Raw genomic sequence first — 25,583 nt, forward strand, 5'->3', positions numbered from 1 at the left:
TATATGATAACAAGGAGTCCGGTGGCACCTTAAAGACTAACAGATTTATTTGGGCATAAGGTTTTTTACCCACGAAAGCTTATGCCCAAATAAATCTGTTAGTCTTTAAGGTGCCACCGGACTCCTTGTTGTTTTTGTGGATACAGACTAACACGGCTACCCCCTGATACTTGATACAAATATGATAGACAGCATCTTGCAGGATTGTGCCCTGATACCACAGAAACATGTGAGCATAATCAATCATTTCTGGCGGATGCACACAGAGTTTTAAAATATAAATATTTTTTTTAAAGTGTTTCCATTGGTTTGCATATAAAATTAATTTAAAAGAACAGGACACTCCAGCATCCTGACAACTTCAGCATCTTCACTGAAACCAGAAAACCTCAGCTTCAGCAGCGGGGTCTATGGAGTCTTTGAAGTGGCCACAGTTTGGGTTTAAGCCACTCTGAGCTACAAAACTGAAGGCTCATGGGCAGCATACAACGTTAGGTATGTGCATTCGTTATGATAGAAACACTGCAAATCAGTATAATGACAACACGGAATCACTGATTGATTAGGGGTAAACAAACGAGTACTGACCTGTACAAGGTGCACGGTTGTCATTGAGGGTAGGTCTACATTGTAGCTGAGAGTGTGACTCCCAGCCCAGGTAGGCAGACAAGCGCTAGCTCTGCTCACGCTATTGCACTAAAAATAGCAGTGTGGACATTACAGCATGGGCTAGCCAACAAGTACAAACCCGCTTCACCCCCGGGGTCAGTACGAGGGTGGGTAGCCTGTGTTCCCACTCATGCTGCAATGTCCATGCTACTGTTTTTAGCACGCAAGGTCAGTCAACCCACGCTACAGTGCAGACATATCCTGACTGAGGGTGAATTCCTGGCTCTATTGAAGTCAAAGAGAATTCAATAAGGGCAGGATTTCACCCAAAGACTCTGGGCTAGAGGTGTAACAAGCACCAAGGAAGGCTCTTCGGCAACCTATTACACTGAGACTAATTTTTGTAATCAGTGAGTTGAAATTCTTATTACATATTTCCTGACACAAAATTCTTCACTATTTCAACTTAGTACTTGGAATAGTCGTCTATCCCCGCCATTATTAAACTGTGACATTATAGAAGAAGCAAGTGGAAACAGGTAATTACATACTTGGCAGATGCACTGTGGCAAAGCTGCTTTGCAACAGGCTACAGATGTGAACATTTTTATTGCAGAGCAGGATTAATTAGGAACACTACGAGGTCATACTTTGGCCATCCCTGCTGTAAACACGGATTTATAAACAGGGGGATTTGCATTTCCCTCCCTGCCCCCACACAGGAGGATGTCACAAGCTTACAATGAGCACTGTCTGGGCTTTGTTCCTTAACAGCCGGGTGTTCCTGTAGCAGCATCAAAACAGAGCCAGATTGGGAAGGATGGTCCTTTTGTTTTATAAGGATGCTGGGACATTCTACCCCTCAAAGTTTTGCACACACAATTCTAACAGATCATATTATGTGGAAGGGCACTTGGAACCTAGGTAAACTTAACATGAAGATAGGATCAATCATTGGAGAGCAGGCATGAAGCATGGAGAGAGGGACACAGAAGAAAACAGAGTGGGGAAGGACGAGGGAAAGAAATGCTTACATTTCCTATCTTAAAATGTTATGTAGTGCTGCTATGCTCTGTTAAACAGCTGCCGAGACCCACACTAAGGAGGTGGCTTTTCAGTGGAAAGTGAAGTGAGCTACAGCACCTCAATGTGGTATTGTGACGGTTAATTAACATTTGTAAAGCACTCTGATGAAAGGTACTTGTACAAGTGTAAAGTATTATTTCCTGGTCAAACATATGTTAGCTAAGGGATCTGAACACCAATTTCAGCCAATGGACAGTTATCTACATATAGTGCTAAATAAATTATGTCGTTCTGTCCATAGGACTAGCAAACCATAACAAGGCTCGAACACTTGTCTCTCTCACCAACAAAATACAAGATATTACCTCACTCACCTTGTCTCTCTCATAATAAGGCATATCAGTCTCCCAGATACAGGTTGGGAGGGATTTATATATGGGCATTTATAATGCCAACTAGGTTTGAAAGATGTACAGGTCTGATCCCTTCTCATGCAATACACACACACACACACACACACGTATGTACACACCCATTACACCCATACATACCCACGTCCACACACACAACAGAATTTGGAATAAGTTCCGCTGCAGTAGTGGTACAAAGAGATCCACTGAAATTTCTGAGTAAAGTATGAACATCTTTTGAGGGACAGAAGTTTGACCCCATGTGTTTATTATGCTTACATTGTCTTTTCCATAAAATACATATTTTTGGTATTTATTTGTTCTAGCACCTGGAAACAATATCGCTATCTAAACACAAGTACTGTCCATCACATTGGCCTTCTTATTCACATTTAAATAAAAATGTTCTATTATGAGCTTTTTAACAGATTCAAGTAAACACACACACCAACTCATCTGAAGACTAACATTTCAAGGGGTGCAAATGAAGCAGATGCATCCATAATCCATTTAGCAGAGCAGAACATAAGTTTAGAAAAGTACTTAATGGACTAATTCTCATATCAATATGTAGGGGTTTATTCAGTTAACTCCCATTAACCCTAAATGGGGCTTCAACAAGCAAATCCCTACATATTGCAGATAGTCCCCCAATGTTTTTTTGGGGGGGTGGGGCTGGAGGAGAGGAAATCAGAGATATATTTTAAGTCTTACAGTTATATCTTCCTGTTTGTCCCCTCAGTCCCTTAATCAAATGATTTGCTTCTTTTAAAACCTTCTCACTAAAAATAGTTGGTCAAACTCCTAATTGCCTTAGCTGAAACACAAACATGTGAAAAGGAAAAAAGGGTTTTGTAGGAAAAACATTGAAGAAAATAAAATAGGATTTCATCTGGCATTCCCATCATCACTTGAAGAATTGTTTTGTAGTTACATCATCAGGAAATAAAATACTATCCTCTGAGGACCCTGACTCTTTACAGAAAGTAAAAAGGAGAAGGCTTGAAGCTCATATCACTCTCAGAGGAGTTCAGCTAAACTCACATTTTTTGTCATCTTAAAAACAAAAAAAAGACAAACCCCTTCCAGGCAACTTCATTAAGTCAGATGCCCATGTTTTTTCTAATGCTGGGCTAAGAAACTAAGAGGAAAACATTATAAAATAATCAGCTAACGACTTTCCATGACTTTATTATCAATAATAAAGAGGAACTGCCGTTACCCATGCCTTCCGCACATTCTTTTTGGCCATGAACTGGGTAGACAAATGAAATATTTCACACAGTCCTGAGCGTCAGCTGGAGCCAGAACACATTAATAAGCTTTCTAAGTTCTGGCTATCACTAAAGTACACTAGTCAGACACGACGAGTCTGCACAACACGGAGTTCCTTATATGGCAATGCAATGACGTAATGCTCCATAGGCTTGGGGCATGCAAGGAGTCTCTCTCTCATTGTTTGGTGTAACTGCCGGAATGCTCACATCTCTGATGCTTAGGAGAACTGAAATCCCAACACCACAGAGCAATAGCTAAACCAGGGAATTCTACAGTCCATGCATATAAGGTAAGAGAGAGGTGGGAGGAAAGCTTCTTTTAGCAACCAATGGCCATTTCTGGTTAAAAAATCATCAGCATCAATAATTATTTCCTAAAACACTGGATTCAGAAGATGTGTCCTGTTGCTCAAAGCTACCATAACTATTGAAACAATTTCTAAACTTTTCTTCTTTAAAAAAAAAAAAAAGAATAAAAAATCCTGCAGATGCAACAGATGAGGCATTTATTTAATGTTAAAGGGGTAGTGGGAGAGCTATGAATTACGCACACTTTTCCAAATGGGCTGGACAGAATAATGACTGCATTTAAAACTGTGGAAAGAATCCAACTGTATTGTAATACATTAAGTAGAGCTACTGCGTTTCTCTTTATATGGTGTGTTTATACGTGTATTCGATATATTAGAAGACATGCGTACACACATGCATGCTAGAATTTATTTGTACTTTTGAACATCTTTTATTGTAGTTTACAAAGAGGCATTTAAATTGTACTCAGTGTTGAAATATTGCTGGGAGCACAACTTTGTAATAAGGTTACACCTTGTTTAAAACCATAAACTAATTTAATTTATACAAACTATTCAAGTCCTTGGCACTTCTGCGTCTTGTGTGCAAATGTCAACTAGAAAGAGGAAAGAACTGTCAGATCTTAGTTTCAAGACTTTTAATTATTGGCGATCTAGCAAGTGACGATGCTTTAAAAATTAGAGGTAATTCATTACCTTCTAGGGCTGATTCTGCAAGGTCCTAAATTCCCAGTAGTTGAGAGTACTCAGCACTTTTTAGGAGGTGCTCAGAATGTTGCAAAATCAGACTTTAATATGATATTATGTTTTATGTCTGCATCCTGCAGAAACACTCCATTCTCTTATATGACTATAGACCCAATCCTGTAAACGGTTACTCACAGGAGTAATCTTTACTCATAGGCATAATCCAAGTGCAGGCAACTGAACTATGCAGGCAAGCACAGACTCAAGCACAAAGGTTTGCAGGATCAAGTCCCAAGTGTACATCACATTTTCGTTATTCTACAGTCAATAAATCAAATACGCAAATTAAGTTCTAAGATATATAAAGTCAGACTAACACATCCTACACATTAACCCACCCAAGTAAACAAAAAGCCCCCCAAAAAAGCATTATTATTAACTGTCCAAAAGATCAAAAGGAGTCTGCATAAACCGTTGACGGAGGTTTGTTTTTATTTTATGAAATGTTAAAAAACCTGCAATATTCTAGCTTGGCAGTATACATGGAAGAATGAAAACTATTGCATCCGTGACCACTGATACACTGTCACCTATATGTGGCTTTAAAGACAAACTACAAAATTTACTGTTATGAATTTTTTTTAAGAAGATCTTTTTCCCACAATAGACTAAGAATTAGGGCTGACTGGAAAAGTAAAACATTGTCTCAACATTTTCCTTATAAAATGTTCTGCTTTTTGGCAAAAAATTGGTTCAGTAGGCATTTTCCAGATTGCTCCAACAACTTAATTTATATACTGAAATTTAATTTCAATGGTAAATTGGGTACTCCTGTATTATTAGCATTGGCATTTAAGTAATAATCTCTCTCATCCTTGCTTTCAAGATGATCCCTATTATAATGAACAGACAGCATTCACACCTCAGTTGATGCTTTCAGTCTGGCTGGCTGCACAGCTGACAAGAAAATGCAATATTGATTTGCAGAGTGAAAAGAATCCTAGCAACCAAAACAATTGGAAGTTTAATTTTCTTAAATAAAAGTTTGGATTCCACTGCCTTAATCCCTTGCAACTTTTTCGCCATACCTGTGGCCTTCTATCCTCTGCCCCCCCAACCCTCCCCCAAATGATCATTTAACAAAACACAGAGGTAACGGTGTTCCCTAATCATTATGTCCAACAGATTTAATTTAATGAATGATTTAGTAAGTTAAACAATGTAATTACCAAATGTACAAAGGAGAAATATTCACTGAAGTAAAAAAATAGACCAGACTGCTTAGCGCAGAGTCCAGTAACAGAGTCCCAGAAACTGCTCGTTTAGTCAAAGAACAAGAGAGTTCACAACAATTTGACAAGGAAACAACCACAGACAACTCAGTTATATGGAAATATTTCATATGCAATAGAAAACTGTTTATTTGATAAAGGCTGTAATTGGAAATGGACAAATTCCACCCTTAGACTATTCAGCTCTTTTGAATCTAATAGAGAAGGAAGGAAACAGAAACCATGAATTACTGTTTCAGCAATACCCACAGTACCATCTGTACTATAAACTGCAGTAAGCCTGATGAAAATTATAGCGTCAATCAATGCCTTAACACCTGTGTTCCCTGTAGTCAGCCTTTTCTTAATTTTAAGGGGAAACACTTTATTTTGCACTTTCTTAAGCCAATTCTGTTCTCATTTACAGTGGCATAAATCTGGAAAAACTTCACTGAATTTACACTGAAGAAGTTGGCCCACTGAATTTATACCTCTACAGCTCTTTGCTCTGCTCCTTCCCCCATTTTATCATTTATTGCTAGTATGAATTATTTCTCCTTACCTGTACTGACTTTTATTTTAATACAAATGTATTTAAATTGGGTATAGCCTATTTTAGGGAAAGATCTCATTATGATGAAGTCAGAAGTGTCATATTTATCTTTTTTTCCCACTTTCCAAAATCAGTAATACTTGTTATTTTGATTAATTGCCTGAGGAATGTATTGAGGACATTTGATTAACAGTCTTCAAACATATAGTTCTTTATTTAAACATAGTATTATGGTAGAAAGCATTACAACACTCAATGTGAAAAGGCAATAGTCCATTATAACTAAGACTAGCCCATTACTTGTATGAAATATAATTTCTAAGAAAAACTGCATGATGCCCCTATTTCCCCTCCTGCAACAAAATAAATAATATCTAACTAGTTTTCCATCTCTAAATAACAGTACTTTAAATCTCCTGCCTCCCCAATCAATTCTAGATAAATCATGTCACTGCATGAATCTGCTAATTACCGTCACTTTTGTATGATTTCTATAATGCTGGGACAGATTCTTCAAAAAGATCCAAAAAGCCCTTCTTAATTTCACTCCCAACTGAAATTCCCATTATGTACAAATTCTCAAAAGGTTCATTCCTTTTTAATAAAGATCTGTGCCAAACGTACTTAGAGATGGGAAAGTGAAAGATTACTAATGGTGTACATTCTGTTGGAACTGTTCTGTAAGCAACTTCTGTCAACTCCTCGGTGTGACAGTAACTAAATAATACTGATGCATTTACAATTAAAAACTGGTATCTGCAAGATAGTATCCTAAATATTTTATACTGTAGAAGTAGTTAAAACCTTTAAGATCATTAAGTAAAGTTTTTAAGTTCTGACTCACTAAGAGTTCAGTCTAATGCTTTTCACCTTTCATCTAACTGGTAAGAACATAACTATACATTACTGCTAATGTGAATTATTTTGAATTGTTTATGTCTGTCTGTCTCTTACTGAGTGGAACTCCTGAAACTCCTCTGAGCTAGTTTGACGCAGCTAATAGGCTGGTCAGTTCAACCACTGACTCTTCAAAAAACATTTAGTATTCATCTCCAGGTGGGTATGAGGTACCGCCAAAAAATTATAAATTTAAGGCCCTTTTAGGTAAATTAAGTCAATGGGAGCTGAGACACTCAGCACCTTTCAGGATTAGGCCCTTAGTTTGAAGTCTGCCACTGTTTTCTCTTAATGAGGGCATGTCTACACTTACTTCCGGAGCGATCGATCCAGCAGGGGGGTTGATTTATCGTGTCTACTGAAGATGCGATAAATCGACCGCCGAGCACTCTCCCATTGACTTCGGTACTCCACCGGAGTGAGAGGTGCAGGACAGGGGAGCGTCAGTAGTCGACTTACCACAGTGAAGACACTGCGGTAAGTAGATCTAAGTACGTTGACTTCAGTTACATTATTCACATAGCTGAAGTTGTGTAACTTAGATCGATCCCCACCACCACCCTAGTGTAGACCAGGCCTGAGACAAGAGCCAGTGTTGTTTGAGTTTTCAGGGTGCAGATTGCTTCTATTAAAGTCAATAATAAAACTCTCATTGACTGACCAATGGTGCAGGATCAGGCCTTTAGAACTGTCTCTCTCAAGCGTTCATAGACTCAGGAGAAAAAGTCTTTAAAGTGTTCGTTGTAGCAATCAGTAACCTCGAATTTGCAAACAATACAAAGTCAAACTCTCTCTCAGTGCTGTCTCTACATTAGGGCAGCTTAAGTGGGAGAGGGAAAGGAGGAGGAAGAGGGAAATGAGAAGGGAAGAGAAAACTTTAAGCAACAGGTTAGAAATAGATCACATTCTGTGAATGCAAAATTAAGGCATACATGACCAAATAATGTCATAATATAATTCTTTTTTAAAAAAAAGTAAATGAAGTGGATGAACCTCATTAGAAATTGCTGAATGTTCAAACCAATTTGACTACAGGGCATTTCCGAAACAAACAAATAAAAAGATTCCTTTTATCCTGCTCATTCAGGTGCACAATGCACCGTGCCCTTTACTGCCGCAAAGGCCACCCTCTGTGCACGTCCCATCATGCACATGCTGGCAACATGTATAGCCGCTTTTTAGTTCAGCTTCAGGCAGAGCATACAGCCAGTTGACTTCCCCAGAACAGAGTATACAGATGCTGAGCCATCTGAGCAGAACACAGTCACCTTACAGATTAATGTTCAGGGTTGCTGAGCAATGGCAGTCCCTAATGGCATGAATTAGAATTGTGGGTGCTCAACCATTCAGAAAACTAGATCCTATGTATTTCAGGTTGGGCACCCAAAATATATGACTACTTTGGAAAATTTGGTTTTAAGAGTGCAACACTTTTCTGTAAAACCTGATTTACCACCATCAGAATCGGGGTTTTCTGGACCTTTAGAAGCCTTTGTGAGCAGTTAGGTGGGTTTTCATTAAAAACAAAAAATAAAGCACACCCTCACTGATCCTGCAAGGACATCGTTCATGTCTGCCAGAATAGACCAGAACTGAATGTCCATTTCTATGTTTGCACAGCACCCAGCACAATGGGTCTCAATCCAAATTGGGGTCTTTAAGTGCTACTTCAACTTTAAAAAATATAAAGCAACAAAAAAATTTTCAGGGCTTTTTTTAATATTTCAAAATTCTACAAAGACGACACAAGTCCAATTGCATTTTCCTTTGTAGGCTCCCACAGAGCTGCCAAGAAACAGCAGCATAGACATAATCCTCCAATGTCAAGGCAAATTTGGCAACAATTTACATTTTATAAAGATATGTCTGTGAATTAGAGGGTCCATGTAGGTGATAGGTGATATGCCTAACATTTCAATAAAGTGTCTTTACAATTCAGTGTAAACAGCTGGATTTTTTTTTTAATTAATTAATTTCTCCTTCAGTGTTTGCAAAGCAAATATTGCAGCTTGTGCATGACAAACTAAAAGAGAAAACTAGAAACACAACTGAAATTAAGACTATTCTACAATGTGCCACAGTGTGGACTACCGCGGTGCAAATTGCAGCCCACACTGAATTGTTTTGCTCCAACTGCCCGGAGTATATTGTGTTGGTGCAAACTAAAAGGTACATAGTTCGCATTAACTTAGTCAGGACAATGTTAATGCAAACTAGGTACCTTTTAGCTCACGCAAGCAGCATCCACACAGGACAGTTAGAGTGCAGCATGCTGTTGTGCGCTACAATTCACATCCCCCATAGTCCGAACTCAGGGCCACATAGACAAGCCCTCAGTAGCATATTGTCGCTGCCCTGAGAAAAGGTAAACTGCATAAACAGAAAAAAAGTAGATTAGACCTTTAAAATTCTTTTCTTTTTAACAATCTATGGTGTTATGTTTAAATTATTTTTAACCTAGTAGTTTCTTTAAAATAGTTGTCTTTATCCATTTTCTGGTATAAAACTTACACGAGATGCAGTCATCATATCCAAACTATAAGAAATAAGGAGATTTTAACAATATCAGACTTGCCTATAAATCACCTGGAAATAAACATCTGATGTCATCCATCACATCAAGGAAAACGAACTCCTAAACCCTACGTGTATTATAATTAGTTACAAATAGACTACATGGGGAGATGCCTAGTAACCCTCTTAAAGTCTAGTTTTCAACTTTAAAATATTCCTCCCAGTGTAATACTTTTTTTCAGGTTTAGCAGAACTTTCAAGTGGAACACTTTTGTTTCAGATCTCTGTGAAACCGCTGCATGAATAAAGTAGGCCTAATTTGTAAGGATGGACACCTAAATAGGGCACCCAACTCCACAGCTGAACACCTGAAATCCACCACTGAGCACCCTAACTTGGGTGCACATTTTTGAAAACTTAGGATCACCAAGCGCTGCTAATGATTTTGCATGTGAACAAAACGAGTGTTCAGTTAATTTGTGTGAAAAGATCTCTCCCTATTACAAAAATATTCTTGATTTGCAAAGTAGCACCATGCACTCTTTTATATAATGAGATAAAGCCTGTCACCAGCAACATAAATTAAATTCCCAACTACAACGACTTGCATCCTGGACAGTGAAATCGCTAATATTGAGAGGCCCAAACTGTTTTTCTCCTAAATTTCAATTTTTTTTTCTAAACAGGTCTCCCTGATACAAGGGGGGAAATTATCGACCCTCCAAAACAAGCTCCGCAACAATCTTAATATTGCATCTAGTAAAGAGTGCAACCCAAACAAAGCAAACCAGGGAGATTTGATTTGTTGGGGATCAGAGGCAGTTGTTCTTGTGACTGGAGAATAAATATGCACATGCAGTCACTGTCCTTCTGCTCCTCTCTGGGGTGGCAGTAGACTAAAAGTGACAAAACTCTCCAATTTAAATCCCTCGCTCACTCATAAAAGGGAGATGGCAGGAGAACAGAAAGGCAATACAGTATACATTACACAACTACATCCATCTTAACACACTAAGGGCAACATTATCCAAAGTGGCCACTGATTTTAGATACCTCCATTTCTTGGTGTCCAAACTGAGTCACCTTCAAGCTTGATTTTCAGAGATGCTGAGTGCCTATCATCACTCCTATTTACTTTACTTGGAATTGTGTGTGCTCAACATCTCTGAAAAATAAGATTCAAGATTCCTTGAGGTGGACACCTAAAATCAGTGGCCACTTTGGAAATTTCTGGCCCAGACAGGCTGGGTTTGCTCTTGCTTTGACCAGTCTCCTCAGCCTAGAGCAGGGGTCAGCAACCTTTCAGAAGTGGTGTGCAGAGTCTTCATTTATTCACTCTAATTTAAGGTTTCGTGTTTTAACGTTTTTAGAAGGTCTCTTTCTATAAGTCTATAATATATAACTAAACTATTGTTGTATGTAAGGCAAATAAGGTTTTTAAAATGTTTAAGAAGCTTCATTTAAAATTACATTAAAATGCAGAGCCCCCTGGACCAGTGGCCAAGACCCGGGCAGTGTGAGTGCCACTGAAAATGAGCTTGCGTACCGACTTCGGCATGCGTGCCATAGGTTGCCTACCCCTGGCCTAGAGGTTTAAACTGTTTCCACCATCCTTTTGAAAACAGAATTTTTCTACTTTGATGAGGAGTCATTAAAAAATTGCAGGTTTTAAGGAGGGTCCAATTTAGGTCCTGTCATTGACCCTTAGATATACTCAGGCTAACAAGGTTTGATAACAAATCAACAGCAAGAACTTCTAGAGATAAGGTTTTCTTTTCACATTCTGCATTTGAACTCACTTTTAAATTAATGATAAAAAGTTTTATTATATAATGAATAAAAGTGAAATAGGGAAATATATCCTAAACTCTACAGATCATCAGCAAAGGCAGGAATGATATTGGGATAGGAAAAAATCAGACAGAACACCCAGAATAATTTTGCAGTTTCTATGTTCCATGAAAACTGTATGCAGTATATAGATTTTACAAGGAAAACAGCCACTTGCTTTCACAAGAGCCTATCTTTGGGCTTGGGTGTGATTTCTAAAACGCACTAACATGCTGTGCATTAATGGGTCCATGTAGATCCTGCTGATGTGCAGTGAAGACTCCCTAGTGCACTTGAACAGAGATGTACGTTGAAGTGCACTGGGGAACCTTTAGGGTGCACCAGCAAAGTCTACATGGACCCACTAATTCACAGCATGTTAGTGCACTTTAAAAATCACATCCTTATGGTGCACATTACCCTACCATGTAGATAAGCTTTTTGATTAAAGTAGTGCATGTAACCAAAGACTGTCAGCCATACAAAGACAAAGAAGCATAAATCAATTCTTGGTACAATAAAATGTTGTGGGAAATGCTGCAGAATGACCAGTTAATGAAAAAAAATTTTTAAAAAGGATTAATGCTCACACTGAATCTTCATCTAAGTACCGTACCCTTACTGAGGTGAGGGTGACAGGTGATATGCAGATGTATAGTCCTTCTGTTTCCCCATAAATGCACTGTTTTATTAGAGACACAAGCTGGGTGAGGTAATATCTTTTATTGGACAACTTCAGAGAGACAGTTTTAAAAAAAGAATAGGAAACAGAACAGTTATGGAAAAATAAGTCTCTCTCTTGGCTTTAAAGGGATAGACCAGTTATAAACTACATTAAGAAACTATTGGCCACAGTGAGCGTGGCTATACCCAGTAAATCTATTTTTTTTCACCCTACCAATTTTAATTTCCCCCCCATGAAAGAAAGAAACATTTGGTTTCCAAAGCAAGCATGTTAGCCACTGCCTGTGTTTAAACAGCTAGACAACAGAGGCAGATTCTGGAAACACACTACTGTTCACATTTGAAGTGGGTATATGACTAAAAGGATCTCCAACTGTGGCCTTCATGTTAAAGCAGAGAATTTGAATGTAAATGCAGTAAAACATCAAATAACAAGAAAACAGAAAACCCTATTTTGATACACAAGAAACAATTGATCTTTGGCTCTTGATAGTCAATAGTGATCAGTGTTTTCTCAAACTTCTGTACTGGTGACCACTTTTACACAGCAAGCCTCTGAGTGTGGCCCCTGCTTAAATATATAAAAAAAATTAGTTTTTAATTTAACACTATTATAAATGCTGGAGGCGAAAGTGGGGGTTGGGGATGGAGGCTGACAGCTCATGACCCCCACATAATAATCTCGCAACCCCCTGAGGGGTCATGACCCCCCGATTGAGAACCCCTAACCCCTGCTTTAATTAACAGATTAAGAATAGTTGCTTCAACAGGGCTATTTTTGTCCCATCATGTATTATTAAAGGAGTTATTTAAATTTATCAAATGTACCTATCAAATAGCCCTTAGTCACATTTACAATATGGTCCTTAAAAGAATACGATTCACTGAGTAATATCAACATTAGTTTTTGACTGTAGACTCCCATCCTACAATCAACTCTTAAAACAACCAACCTGCAAACTACCTTACAATCAGCCCCTCAGGCAAGAGCCTGGATTAGGAAATATTCTTATTGACATGTTCAAGCTTATGGTCAACAGACTCAGGTTCTAGTGAACCAGGATATGATGCAATTTCCACACTTCCAACCTTGACTTGTTCAGATCTAACGATGTTTAGCAGGAATGATTCAGCTGACCTCAAAAGGTTGGTGAAGATCATAGACAGACAGGCTGTCCCCCAGATATCCAAAGATCCCATCACACTTTGAATTGCACTTGGAAGCAAAAAAAGCAATGTTTGGAGAATTGTTCACATATTTTCTGAAATTAACACTCTACAGCAGGCCTAAGTGGTGGCAGTCTGCACCAGTGATAGCTTCAAAGTGGTCTTGACTAATAACCTCAGGTACAGCACACTGCCATCAATTCAGATTGCCACATTAGCAAGAAATGGATGGATTCACCTTACCAGGTGTAGATGAAAAGATTCATATTTAGATCATAAATTAAAGTTATGTATAAGGGTTTTTTCACTGCAAATATAGTTTCCATTTACTTTTGATTTTGTTATTAAACAAATACAGGCCATTTATGTAAACCAAATTTACTAGGGTCTTTGTTTGTAAAGGCTTGACTGTAATACTTCAGAAAATTTATCAACAAAAATTTATGGTATCAATTAAGGTTCACTTTTTCTGCTACAAATACAATGGATTTCCCCACAAAACTACATCAAATAAAGTAATTGCACACAATGAAATTATAACCAGATTAGCATGAATGTACAATGCAAGTGATCACCATGTGATCTAGAGGCTGACTCTGGCAACTATAGCTGCCTGCTATTAACTAAAGGCGCGGTTTACCCCTATCCCAGACACCTGCCCCTTTTGCAGCGTGAGGGAGACGCTGGCGCATGTTTACCTGGAGTGTGCCAGGCTGCAGCCCCTATTCCGGCTCCTCACGGATATTTTGTTAAGAATTTGGTTGCACTTTTCTCCTCACCTTTTTATTTATGCACTCCCTATCCGTCGCCCCACAAAGTCGCAGGACCTCCTGGTCAACCTCTTCCTGGCCCTAGCGAAACTGGCCATCTATAAAACCAGAGTGAGGAGGTTGGCCGATGGAGTCTCCTGTGACTGTGGGGCCTATTTCAGGTCCTCCGTTCTTTCACGTATCCAGGCAGAGTTCCTCTGGGCGGCGTCCACTGGCTCCCTTGACGCCTTCGAGGAGCAGTGGGCGCTGTCCGGGGTTCTCTGCTCGGTGTCCCCGTCTGGTTCCCTTCATTTGACCCTTTGACCTCACTCCTGTCCCTGTTCTTTTATTAGTTGTCCCCCGTAATTTTTTGGTCTCCAGGTCCTGTGGACCCCCCCTTAGGCTGGGGGGGATCCTTTAGCAATGGGCGGGCTTTGCCCACTTCCTGGATCCCAATAGGATTAACTAAAGGCTTTCTGCTTTAGCTTCATAGTACATACAGGCCTGCTGAAGGTGTATATGAATAGGGTCATAGTTCATACATCCAACAGTATACAACAGATGCAGTCATGCCACCCATTCTGACCCTGGCTGAGAATTTGGCCCAGACATTTATTTCTATATAGTACATGTTAAAATTATTTCAGAGAACATCTAGTTCCTGGAAATGCTGTGGGAAAATGACATTTATGGCCAACCAGTCTCCTCTGAGTAACATGATGAGTTATTGTTGGAAAACAGCCATTCTCAAAGTCATCCTAAAAATATTAGCTAAATTTAAGTAAAAAATTTTTTGTATCCGTGCTGGTTAACTATACTCAGTGCTGGTTAAGATATCAGCATAGCTCCTGGTGAATCACGTACCATAAAGACAAAAGAGTAACAAAAGCATCATGCAATACACAACCATGGATCTACATGTCATAGAAAGGAACAGAAGAACCAACAAATTACAAACAGTTATCTGTGTAGAAACCACCTAAAGAATGCATGTCAGAGATATTCTTGAAGACTTGAACAGTTATATACTATGTTCAGGGATGACTTACAGGGGATGCACTTCTGATAGGGACCTGAAGTTGCAAGTTTCATGACGGGCTTCATCAACAAGACTTACATTCAGCTGAATATGGCCTAGGCAATTCAGTCATTTCACTCATTTTTTAAATAATTCTGATCAGAAACCAAAGACAAAATTCATTCTTCTTCTACTCTGGCATTTTCATCATGTTTTTAAAAGTGTTCAAACATAGTTCCAGCTAAACAGCTTTGAAATAGAGGGCTCTGTCCTGTAGTCATTGAAGTCAGCGGCACCACTCACACAACCAAGGGCTGTAAGACCAGGTCTTACGTTTACCCACTCAGTATAGATGGGCCAAAAAACACAGTTTTAATCCTGGTTTATGGACTACATTGAAACAGAATGTAGACAGGCTCCCCTATATAGTATTTTTATTGTCACCCCTTAAAATTTAACTATCTGCAGAATATTGTAGTATGTCTGTTAATTAGAAGTAATTATGCATGCTTAGCTCTAGGACCTGAAATCCAAGCAAATTTATTTTCCCCTTGGGACTTCAGAACTGGGGCAGAAAATGTTATTGCACAAGCGCTGCTGCAATTCTATGCATAATCATTACTTAGAAATTTCACATTTGGGGACCTGTTAAGTAGGTAGCATTTACTGCAGTAATGCAATGCTTAGTCACAGACTGGGAAATATTAGAGACTTCCTGTCTTATATTGGGCAAGTCACTTAATCTGTCTTTGCCTTTATTTCCCCACCTGTGAAGAGAGAGGAAGAATACTTTCCTACCACACAGGGGAGTGGGGAAGATTAATGCATTAATTTTGTTAGCGTTTTGAGATGCTCAAGATGCTATGGAAGAATTATAAAAAGATTTTCTATTGTAACCACAGTTAAATTCTTGCACATAGTTTTCACTTGCTGTGTTATAGCAGCAGCATGCTAGCTGATACTTATATTCTGCAGAAATAATAAAACCCACCTCCATGTGTACTTGGCCATAGAGAAAATTTAACAACAAGAATTCCAAGGCAAACACAGTAGTTGCTTATCTTCAAGGCTTTGAGTATTTTGTAACAGTAGCTATTTGAAAGGATTTAATATCAGGCTGCTGAGAAGGGTAGAGTTTTCCAGCAATAAATTGTACAGTATGCACTTTTTCAAAAACGGAGGATGTAAAACACAGATTTCCCCCATAAATTCAATTTATTAAAAATGTAATGAATTTGTAATCTTTGAATACAAAAATTAGTAATGGATTTCATTGGATCTGCCTTGACTTTTGAGAAATGGCAATACTTAGCCCTTTTAAAGCATTTTCAACGTTAATCATTTGATTCTGAAAATATACTGTCAGATAGGTCAACCTTATTATCCCCATTTTATAGATGCAGAAGTTGAGGTACAGAATTTAACTTGTTCAAGCCAAAGAGGAAGGTTGAGGCACTGTCTGGATTAAACTCAGGAGTTCTTGCCTCATCGTCCTGTTTCTCTGACCACTATACCACATCTCTCAAGACTAATCTTTCCATTTCCTCCTGTAAGCTTTCCATCTGCAAAACTATAATTTCCTGGCTGACGTAAATTCGAGGAGTTCCAAATTCTGGTGTTGCATCTGAAGTTACTTTCTTTATTTCTGGCTTCACAGGCAATTTGCTTTGCAGAAAGGAAGATGGAAAAAGGATGCACTATGGTAATATTAAAAACAACAACAAACCATTAGCCAAGAAAATAAAAGCATCATGTACGTGTGACCACAACATTAATAGTTCATAGTTTCATTTAAAATTGACAGTCAAAGAGGAAACAAGACTTCAGAACAGAAAAAGATTAACATTTATCTTGCATGCACAATTATATGCCATTGTCATATTAACAATAATAGATGTCAATTCTAACATCAAACAAAAATTATTCAAATAGCAGTTAAATCCAGGAAAGGGGGTGGGAGGTAGAAAGCTGTATCTCAAAATGTAACATCAGAACAGTACAGCTCAGCACTCCAAAAGCTGTCTCTCTTCTGTGGGAGTTTTTCAAGGATAACACCAAGTAAAGCTCATTACCGTAGTCTGGTCAGTACAGAGCTCACTTGTAACTATGTTTTTTCAAAAGAACTCGCACTCAAATTTTTGATACAAAAAAAAAAAAAAAAAAATTACAGAGACACACCAATAACTTGAAAACCAGATTTCCATGGGAAAATTTTTACCTACTGTTACTTGTAACACCAGAGATTACGAGAACTATAAGAAATTAGACAAAACAATATTTTTCAGCACATGAACTCCTGGGAGTAAGCCAAAACCATTTAGAACATAAGAACGACCATACAGGGTCAAACCAATCGTCCGCCTAGCCCAGTATCCTGTCTTCCAACAGTGGCCAATGCCAGGTGCTTCAGAGGGAAAGAAAGAACAGGTAATCATCAAATAATCCATCCCCTGTCACCCATTCCCATCTTCTGGCAAACAAAGGTCAGGGACACTTCAGAGCATGGTTTTGCATCCCTGCCAATCCTGGCTAATAGCCATTGATGGACCTATCCTCCATGAACATATCTAGTTCTTTTTTGAACCCTGTTATAGACTTGGCCTTCACAACATCCTCTGGCAAAGGGTTCCACAGGTTGACTGTGCGTTGTGTGAAGAAATACCTCCTTTTGTTTGCTTTTAACCTGTTGCCTATTGATTTCATTTGGTGACTCCTGGTTCTTGTATTATAAGGAGTAAATAACACTTCCTTATTTACTTTCTCCACACCAGTCATGATTTTATAAACTTCTATCATATCTCCTCTTAGTCGTCTCTTTTCCAAGCTGAAAAGTCCCAGTCTTATTATTCTCTCCTCTATGGAAGCTGTTCCATACCCCTAATCATTTTTGTTATCCTTTTCTGTACCTTTTCTAATTCTAATATATCTTTTTTGAGATGGGGCAACCAGATCTGCATGCAGTGTTCAAGATGTGGGTGTACCATGGATTTATATAGAGGCAATGTGATATTTTCTGTCCTATGATTCCCAACATTGTTAGCTTTTTTGATTGCCACTGCACATTGAGTTGATGTTTTCAGAGAATTACCCACAATGACTCCAAGATCTCTATCTTGAGTGGTAACAGCTAATTTAGACTTCATCATTTTTTATGTATAGCTGGGATTATGTTTTCCAATGTGCTGTACTTTGCATTTATCAATATTGAATTTCTTTTGCCATTTTGTTGCCCACTCCCCCAGTTTTGTGAGATCACTTTATAACTCTTCACAGTCTGCTTTGGACTTACCAATCTTGATTAGTTTATAATCAGCAAATATTGCTCACCTCACTATGAATATGTTGAACAGTACTGGCCCCAGTACACACACCTGGGGACACCACTATTTACCTCTCTCTATTCTGAAAACTGACCATTTATTCCTACCCTTTGTTTCCTATCTTTTAACCAGTTACCAATCCATTAGAGGACCTTCCCTCTTATCCCATGACAGCTTACTTTGCTTAAGAGCCTTTTGTGAGGGACCTTGTCAAAGGCTTTCTGAACATCTAAGTATACTATATCCATTGGATCACCCTTGTCCACTTGCTTGTTGACCCCCTCAGAGAATTCTAGTAGATTGGTGAGGCACAATTTCCTTTTACGAAAATTATGTTGACTCTTCCCCAACAAATCGTGTTAATCTATGTGTCTGATAATTCTGTTTTTTACTATAGTTTCAAACAGTTTGTCTGGTACTGCAGTTAGGCTTACCAGCCTGCGATTGCCGGGATCACCTCTGGAGCCTTTTTTAAAAATTGGCATTACATTAGCTATCCTCCAGTCATCTGGTACAGAAGCTGATTTAAATAATAGGCTACATACCACAGTTAGTAGTTCTACAATTTCACATTTGAGTTCCTTCAGAACTCTTGGGTGAATACCATCCGGTCCTGGTGACCTATTACTATTTAATTTATCAATTTGTTCCAAAACCTCCTGTTCCTCAGATTTGTCACCTAAAAAGAATGGCTCAGGTTGGGGAATCTCCCTCACATCCTCAGCTGTGAAGACTGATGCAAAGAATTCATTTAGTTTCTCCGCAATGGCCTTATTGTCCTTCAGTGCTCCTTTAGCATCTTGATCGTCCACTGATCCTACGGGTTGTTTAGCAGGCTTCCTGCTTCTGATGTACTTTAAATTTTTTTTGCTGTTACTTTATGACTCTTTGGCTAGCTGTTCTTGAATTCTTTTTTGGCCTTCCTAATTATACTTTTACACTTCATTTGCAAGAGTTTATGCTCCTTTCCATTTTCCTCACTAGGATTTAACTTCCACTTTGTAAAGGATGCCTTGTTGCTGCTAACTGTGTCTTTTACTTTGTTGTTTAGCCACGGTGACACTTTTTTGGTTCTCTTACTATGTTTTTAAATTTGGGGTATACATTTAAAATGAGCCTCTAGTATGATGTCTATAAAAAGTTTCCATGCAGCTTGCAGGAATTTCACTTTTGGCACTGTACCTTTTAATTTCTGTTTAACTAGCTTCCTGATTTTTGTGTAGTTCCTTTCTGAACTTAAATGCTACTGTGGAGGGCTGCGCTTTGGTATTTCTCTCCTCCCCTTCCACCCCACCCCACCCCCAGGATGTTAAATTTTATTATGTTATGTTCACTATTATCAAACAGTTCAGCTATATTCACCTCTGATTTTTGGCATTGACAGTAGTTGTTGTGTATAGTCATTTTCAGAGTTTTTTTTATTGGTCAGTTCAACTTCTGTCTTATGCACTAGTGTGATACCACTCCTGTGCACTTCTGATGGGGAGGAGTTTCTGGGAACACACTTCCCAAAGCCCTGCATGAGAACAGTTAAGCAATATCAGCAAAGTTTGAACAGAAATCAAGGAGGCAGTCATATACAAGAAGGATTATGTGGGGAGACAGGGTAGATTCTAGCATGTTTTTTGCTGCTATTCTCAGGTCGCCCAAAAGACTTAATAAACATCAAAAGGAGAGCAAACTGTTCTAAGTGTTTTTCAAGGAATGTTGAGAGGCTGTGCATACTACTCTCTCTTTTTTTTTTTTAAATGATTCTGTGGCACCGTCAAAGTACAACGTGTTCTACCAAAATATTTAAATTTTCTAAAATTAGTCAATTAAAAGAGTCAAGTTACATGTCCCCTTTAAAGACATACATGGCAGCCCAGCAGATAAATTATATCTTGATATACCTAGTGGGGTATATTATTTTCTCTGTGCATGTTTCATTTTAATTTCCATAAATGAAGTTACTCGTGCATCCACACCACAAAGCCTTCTGTTTACGATCCCAACAAATCTCCATCTGATTAGGGTTGTATGAAGGGATAATCACGAACGTACATTTAGATAAAAAAACCGTGGTGGATAACTTAAGAGCTAATACACTTTCTTAGCAGTCAATACTGAACTGGTGCCTTTGGGAGGATATTAAAGGAGCATTGCAGTTTAGAGTAAGACTAAAACCAAGGTCCCAATCACTATTGGTTGTTATAGAGACTCTATTACTTTTTCTTCCCCTCCTGACTATGTCTCTGTGTACACATCCAGCATCATGACTAACTTGCAACTCAGGTAAATATATTCTGGTTACCTATTCTCTACAATTATGGATGGAGAAGGTATGCCTCACTTCTTGTCCTAAACTGGTGCTGTTGAGTTTCATCCCAGAGGTGGCAGCACAGGTCCCTGTATAGTTATTTGTCTAGGAATGTTAAGTTTATAAAACAATTTGGGATTATAAGGATGATATCAAGATGTGATTAACTGCCCAGTGGAGAACATACCTTAATGTAAGAGTTCCCATTTTAAATTAAACTTTCGTATCAAGACATTTGTCTGAAAATGCTCTTGGATCTTGTATCTGATGTGCCTTTAATTTTCCTTTCATTCAAATTTGGACTTAATTCTTAAAAAACGTTTAAAAATAATGTCAAATACTGAGATGCACAATTCTAAAATAAAGTGTTGCCATTCTGTTGGGCAGTGCTGACAGATCCAGATAAAGCCAATACATTATATAATACCTGCGGCATGCTGTTGCTGCTATGATTTTAGAAGCCTTTGACTTTCTTTATAAAAGAAAAAAGTAAGCACCAATAAAGATAATACATAGGATATAAAAATAGCCATAACATAGGTATTCATAAATATTACACATCAATAAGTAGGATTGTAGGGGAGGAAAAATTTATGCACACACATCCCAAGATTGGAAAATAATTAGTAAAGCCAAGCTTTACTGCCATAAACTATAAGGGAATGCAAGACTGACTTTCTTCCGGAAAGAAATACTTAACTCTATTGGTGTCAAAACTCACACCAATTTGTAGGACTTACCAGAAGTGATAAAGCATGTTTCTTTTCTTGTTAGTGGCCAGGCTTTGGCTTTTCTAGTTACTGGGAAGAATGCCTCAGACAGAGTAAGAATCATGATTTCATTTACATTTCAAACTTTCAGCTTAAAATTTTTGTATACATTATACAAAGGAACTTCAAATACATGTCCAAAAACATATTAGGAAGTCTCCTCAAATTGACATCTGTAGAATATTTGCTGAATGACATCTTAAAATTAACTATAAACACATCCATAAGCTTTACAAATACAGAAAATATTTTAGGTTTACACACAGCTTCCAAGATAGACACTAGAATTCTCTTCAAAAATGTTAATCTGAAGCTTTATAAAAGTCTCTGTGTGTCTTAGGCACTTAAAATATCTGTCATTTCTATGGCCTGAACCAAAACTCCAGCTACAGCAGCTTCTTCACTATTTGAAGGGAGACTTGTCAAGGTCCAAATTTTATAGGCCGAGGTCCCTTTCTGTTAAATCCTTGAGAACTTGTCCTTTTCAAGGGTTCACTGTGCAGAAACGTTGGTCTGTTTTACTCTTGGTACTTAAAAATATATATTTCATACTTGAACAGACTAAATATGAGAAACAGAGCGAGACGCAAAAGATTACAAAAACAAGGATCTTATGATCTCATTCCTGCCGCAATCAAGATTTCCTCAAAACACAAACTTAAAGAGAGCACTTCCCCTACTGTCCCACAAAAATTCCAGTCAAACTATACTAACGTAATATAATACATGAAGATACTGGAAAACCCCACTTATAAAACATATCATATGACACTGTAAAACAATGTGCTGTTAGATATGTTTTGTAAGAGGCAGATAGTCATATGATACTAAATATAATCAGTGCAATCTAACCCAGTGCAATCTAACCCAGCACTTAGGTATGGAGAAGAGTTGAATATGTATGGAGACTCTAACAGGCTATAATATGTGCATTGAAAAAAGTCAATTATGATGAAAAATGAGAGTTTCAAGGATGACAAATATGATTTTTTTGTAAAGAACAGGCAATTGGCATTTCATATGTAAGTGTGATAATAAACCAGAATAAGGTTAATAGCTTATATAACTATAACAGAAGCTCTGAAGACAAGCAGTAATAAGACACTGCTTTGACTCTGTTTAACTACCTAACATTCATGTCTATAAAAACAGCTTCCAAGACCTGTTTTTGCTGGACTGGATTCAGTTAGTGCTCTTGTCATCCCATGGGATCAAGTACTTGGAATTGTCTGTGAATGCTTTGTCTAAATGATGTATCTATCTTTGTCTAAAATGTAACTACATTCTTATGAAATACAACTCAAAATGAAAATAATTCAAATATTTAACCTAATTGGACAGCCTGATGATTTATTGATGATTTCCTGTCCTTCCTGATCACTCTCCAGTAAAATGTATTAGTGTCCTTTAGAGGAGACTTGGCAGGTTAAAAATCACATTAAAAAAAAAGGGGGGGGGGAAATTAGCTATATTATAGATACAACTTAAAGTATTAAACCTCAAGACACTGTACAAAATAAAATTTGCTCGGCACCTTTTATGCTGTTTCAGGACTGACTCAGTGAAGCACAACAAGTAAGTGCACATTTCCCACCAGGTGTACTGCTTGCTACTGTGAAAAGTCCCACAATACCCTCTAGGTAGTCAAGTCCTGATCCTGCAATGAGCTCCACATAGGAAGACTCCTAGAGAGAGCCCCTCAAGGTCCACCCACACCGAGCTCATTGCAGGATCAAGGTCTTAAGTATTTGCAGGAGGGGATTTTCAATCTGTTCAATGAAAACTAACTAGTCAGTTTCATGTTTTTCTTATCAATTTCACTTTCTGGTTGGCTAGTATTGTAGTGTGATGCCTGAATTGCAAACACTACAGGGAAATGTTCACATCCAATCAAAAAAGACAATGAAAATATTTATGATGTTAAGGCAATTTATTTTACTTTTGCCATCTCAACAACAAATACATAACAGCACTGATATAATCCCATAAATCTCATATTGTATACACATATACTATGTGTCTAAAATACAGAAACAAAAACTGAAGTTTAATGTACACATTAGTTTCACAGTCACCTTCCTAAAATTCTTTTCCAAAAACCAGACAACTATCTTACAATTATGGATGTGAAGAAATTATGAGCGTTATCAAAATATTCCATTTTGTATTTGATTTTATCTAGTTAAACAGTATTTTTAAGAAACCTAGATAAAAACCCAAATACAGTTGAAATATTTTGGAAATTTTATTGTAATTTCTACACTGTCCTAAATGTAAGAGGTATGTGTTTTGTTGTGGTTGGTGGTTTTTTGTTTTCCTCTAATTCTGGTAAGAAATTTTAGGAAAACAAACATGAAACCAATGTGTTTTGTATTTTTATTTTTGCCCTGTTTGTATGCATTTCCATTTTTTGACAAACATTATATGTATATGCAACAGGATTTTAAGGTAAGGTAGATACATTATTTAGAGTATTGTGAGGTCCTCTATGCATTTGGTGTTTTCTAAACCCAGGGGAAGATATAATCCATGCCCCAAAAAGCATACATTTTACAAAGACAGATGTGGGAATGGGAATGGGATACAACATAGAAGCAAAGTGATGATAGCTATTGTTTACTTGGGTTGGGGTTTTTTTGCAGGCTGAGGAAGAGATGAATTTGAGGGTACAGGGTACAGAAACACTTGCTTTTTATTCCCAGTAGGTTTTCAAAATTCCATTTAAAAAAAAAATTCAGTGAAGGATAATGTTTTCAATATACTGCAGACATCCCTTCCAGATGCCTGACTAGGACTTCAGAATGACCAAACAGACTGGGCCCCAGAGAATTCACCCAGATTAGACATTAAGCCAGGACAGTACCGGTAATATAATTAGCTTGTTCAAATACAGACGCAGAACAGACTTGATCAAAGCTCAATTTGTGTACCTCACTTGAGTCTCAGGCCCTTATTCAGCAAAGACTTTATTAAGACTCAGGTGGTCCCTTACTTTAACAAGCAGTCCCAGTAACTAGAGAGATAACGCTATAGAAGAGAATGAAGATACAAACTGGAATGCATATAAGGTACACATATTGAAAGATTTCTGTGACTACTCACTTAGACACCAGTCAACTGAAACATTTAAATTAAAGAAAAATCTGTTAACTAAATTGCATTATAAAATCACTATAAAACAACCACGGAAAAGTTAGAACTGTTTAAGGTTTTGTGGCCAACCACGTCCTCTAGAAATAAAACTTTAAGACATAGCAAGAATTCAAACATTTTTGTTTTTTGGGCTAAGTAGATATCACCTAATTAAAAGATAATCAGTAATATATTCAACAGCTAATTTAGGTATTACTCATTTGGTCCTTGTCCAGATAGTATCCCTTTAAAAAAGAACGATCAAGCTAAGGAAACAATTTGATAAAGTAAAACCAAGACTAATAAGTTGGAATAAATTCAACCAGCATTATTATAAGATGGCTAACCTCAGGCACACACAAAAGCTGAACGAGTCCAAATGAAACTGCTAGTTATGCTTCTGTTATAGTTTTGTGTCTATGGCAACACCAAATCATCAACTGAACTTCACTACTAAAGCACTCAGAGGTAGGGGTGGGGAAGACAGGGAGATTTACAAATACAAGTTGTAATATATAAAAATGAAAGAGTCATTAAGCAGAACTTTTTTTTAAATACCAACAATGTTGTAATAAGTCTTTGACTCTGTTCCTCCTGCCATTTTGAGCCGACTTCCTGTATTCATCTGCCTTATCAACCCACTGTCATTTCTCAAAGTTCATTTAAAAAATTCTCCCCTTGCCGACGCCATTTAATGTCCATTTCCCAATTATATTATTAAAAACTCTGTAAATAATTTGACAATGTTTGTCAGAATGATTCCATATAAGTTAAGCTTACTACATTTTATTATTATTGTTCATGCTGTCAATTTTGCACATAAAGAACTTCACTGCAAGAGCAATGATTTATTTGCTGTAACAGAATAAATACCTTGGGTACAGTGAATGTGCTGTGAGAAATTTTGTATAGCCAATGTCGGAAACCTCTACTCACTGCCACCATTACAAAGGGACAAGTACCAGATCAACCTAAATAGTGTCAGCAGCTTTCTACTACCATGTAAGAATCCAGGCTCTATTACTGCCAAATGGGTAGGTGTTGCTGAGACTGCAGATT

The 25,583-nt window shown here is 37.8% G+C and overlaps 2 protein-coding genes across 3 annotated transcripts in view; one reads left to right on the plus strand and one right to left on the minus strand.

Moving 5' to 3' along the window:
* CMSS1 (cms1 ribosomal small subunit homolog) overlaps nucleotides 1-25,583 on the minus strand; it is a 358,782-nt gene that overhangs the window by 300,731 nt on the left and 32,468 nt on the right. The gene's annotated exons all lie outside the window — the stretch shown is intronic.
* FILIP1L (filamin A interacting protein 1 like) overlaps nucleotides 3,522-25,583 on the plus strand; it is a 43,672-nt gene continuing 21,610 nt past the window's right edge. Inside the window, exon 1 of one of the 2 annotated variants that reach the window (XM_024216105.1) lies at nucleotides 3,522-3,612. In XM_024216105.1, the coding sequence (XP_024071873.1) occupies nucleotides 3,602-3,612 (11 nt within the window). In that variant the 5' untranslated portion in view covers nucleotides 3,522-3,601. Of the gene's footprint in view, nucleotides 3,613-24,455; nucleotides 24,461-25,583 lie in introns of those variants that run through there. The other variant, XM_029913260.1, reaches the window with a different exon arrangement.

The sequence above is a fragment of the Terrapene carolina genome, unplaced genomic scaffold, assembly GCF_002925995.2.
Source record: "Terrapene carolina triunguis isolate 2854851 unplaced genomic scaffold, T_m_triunguis-2.0 Scaffold558, whole genome shotgun sequence".
NCBI classification, from domain to species: Eukaryota; Metazoa; Chordata; order Testudines; family Emydidae; genus Terrapene; species Terrapene triunguis.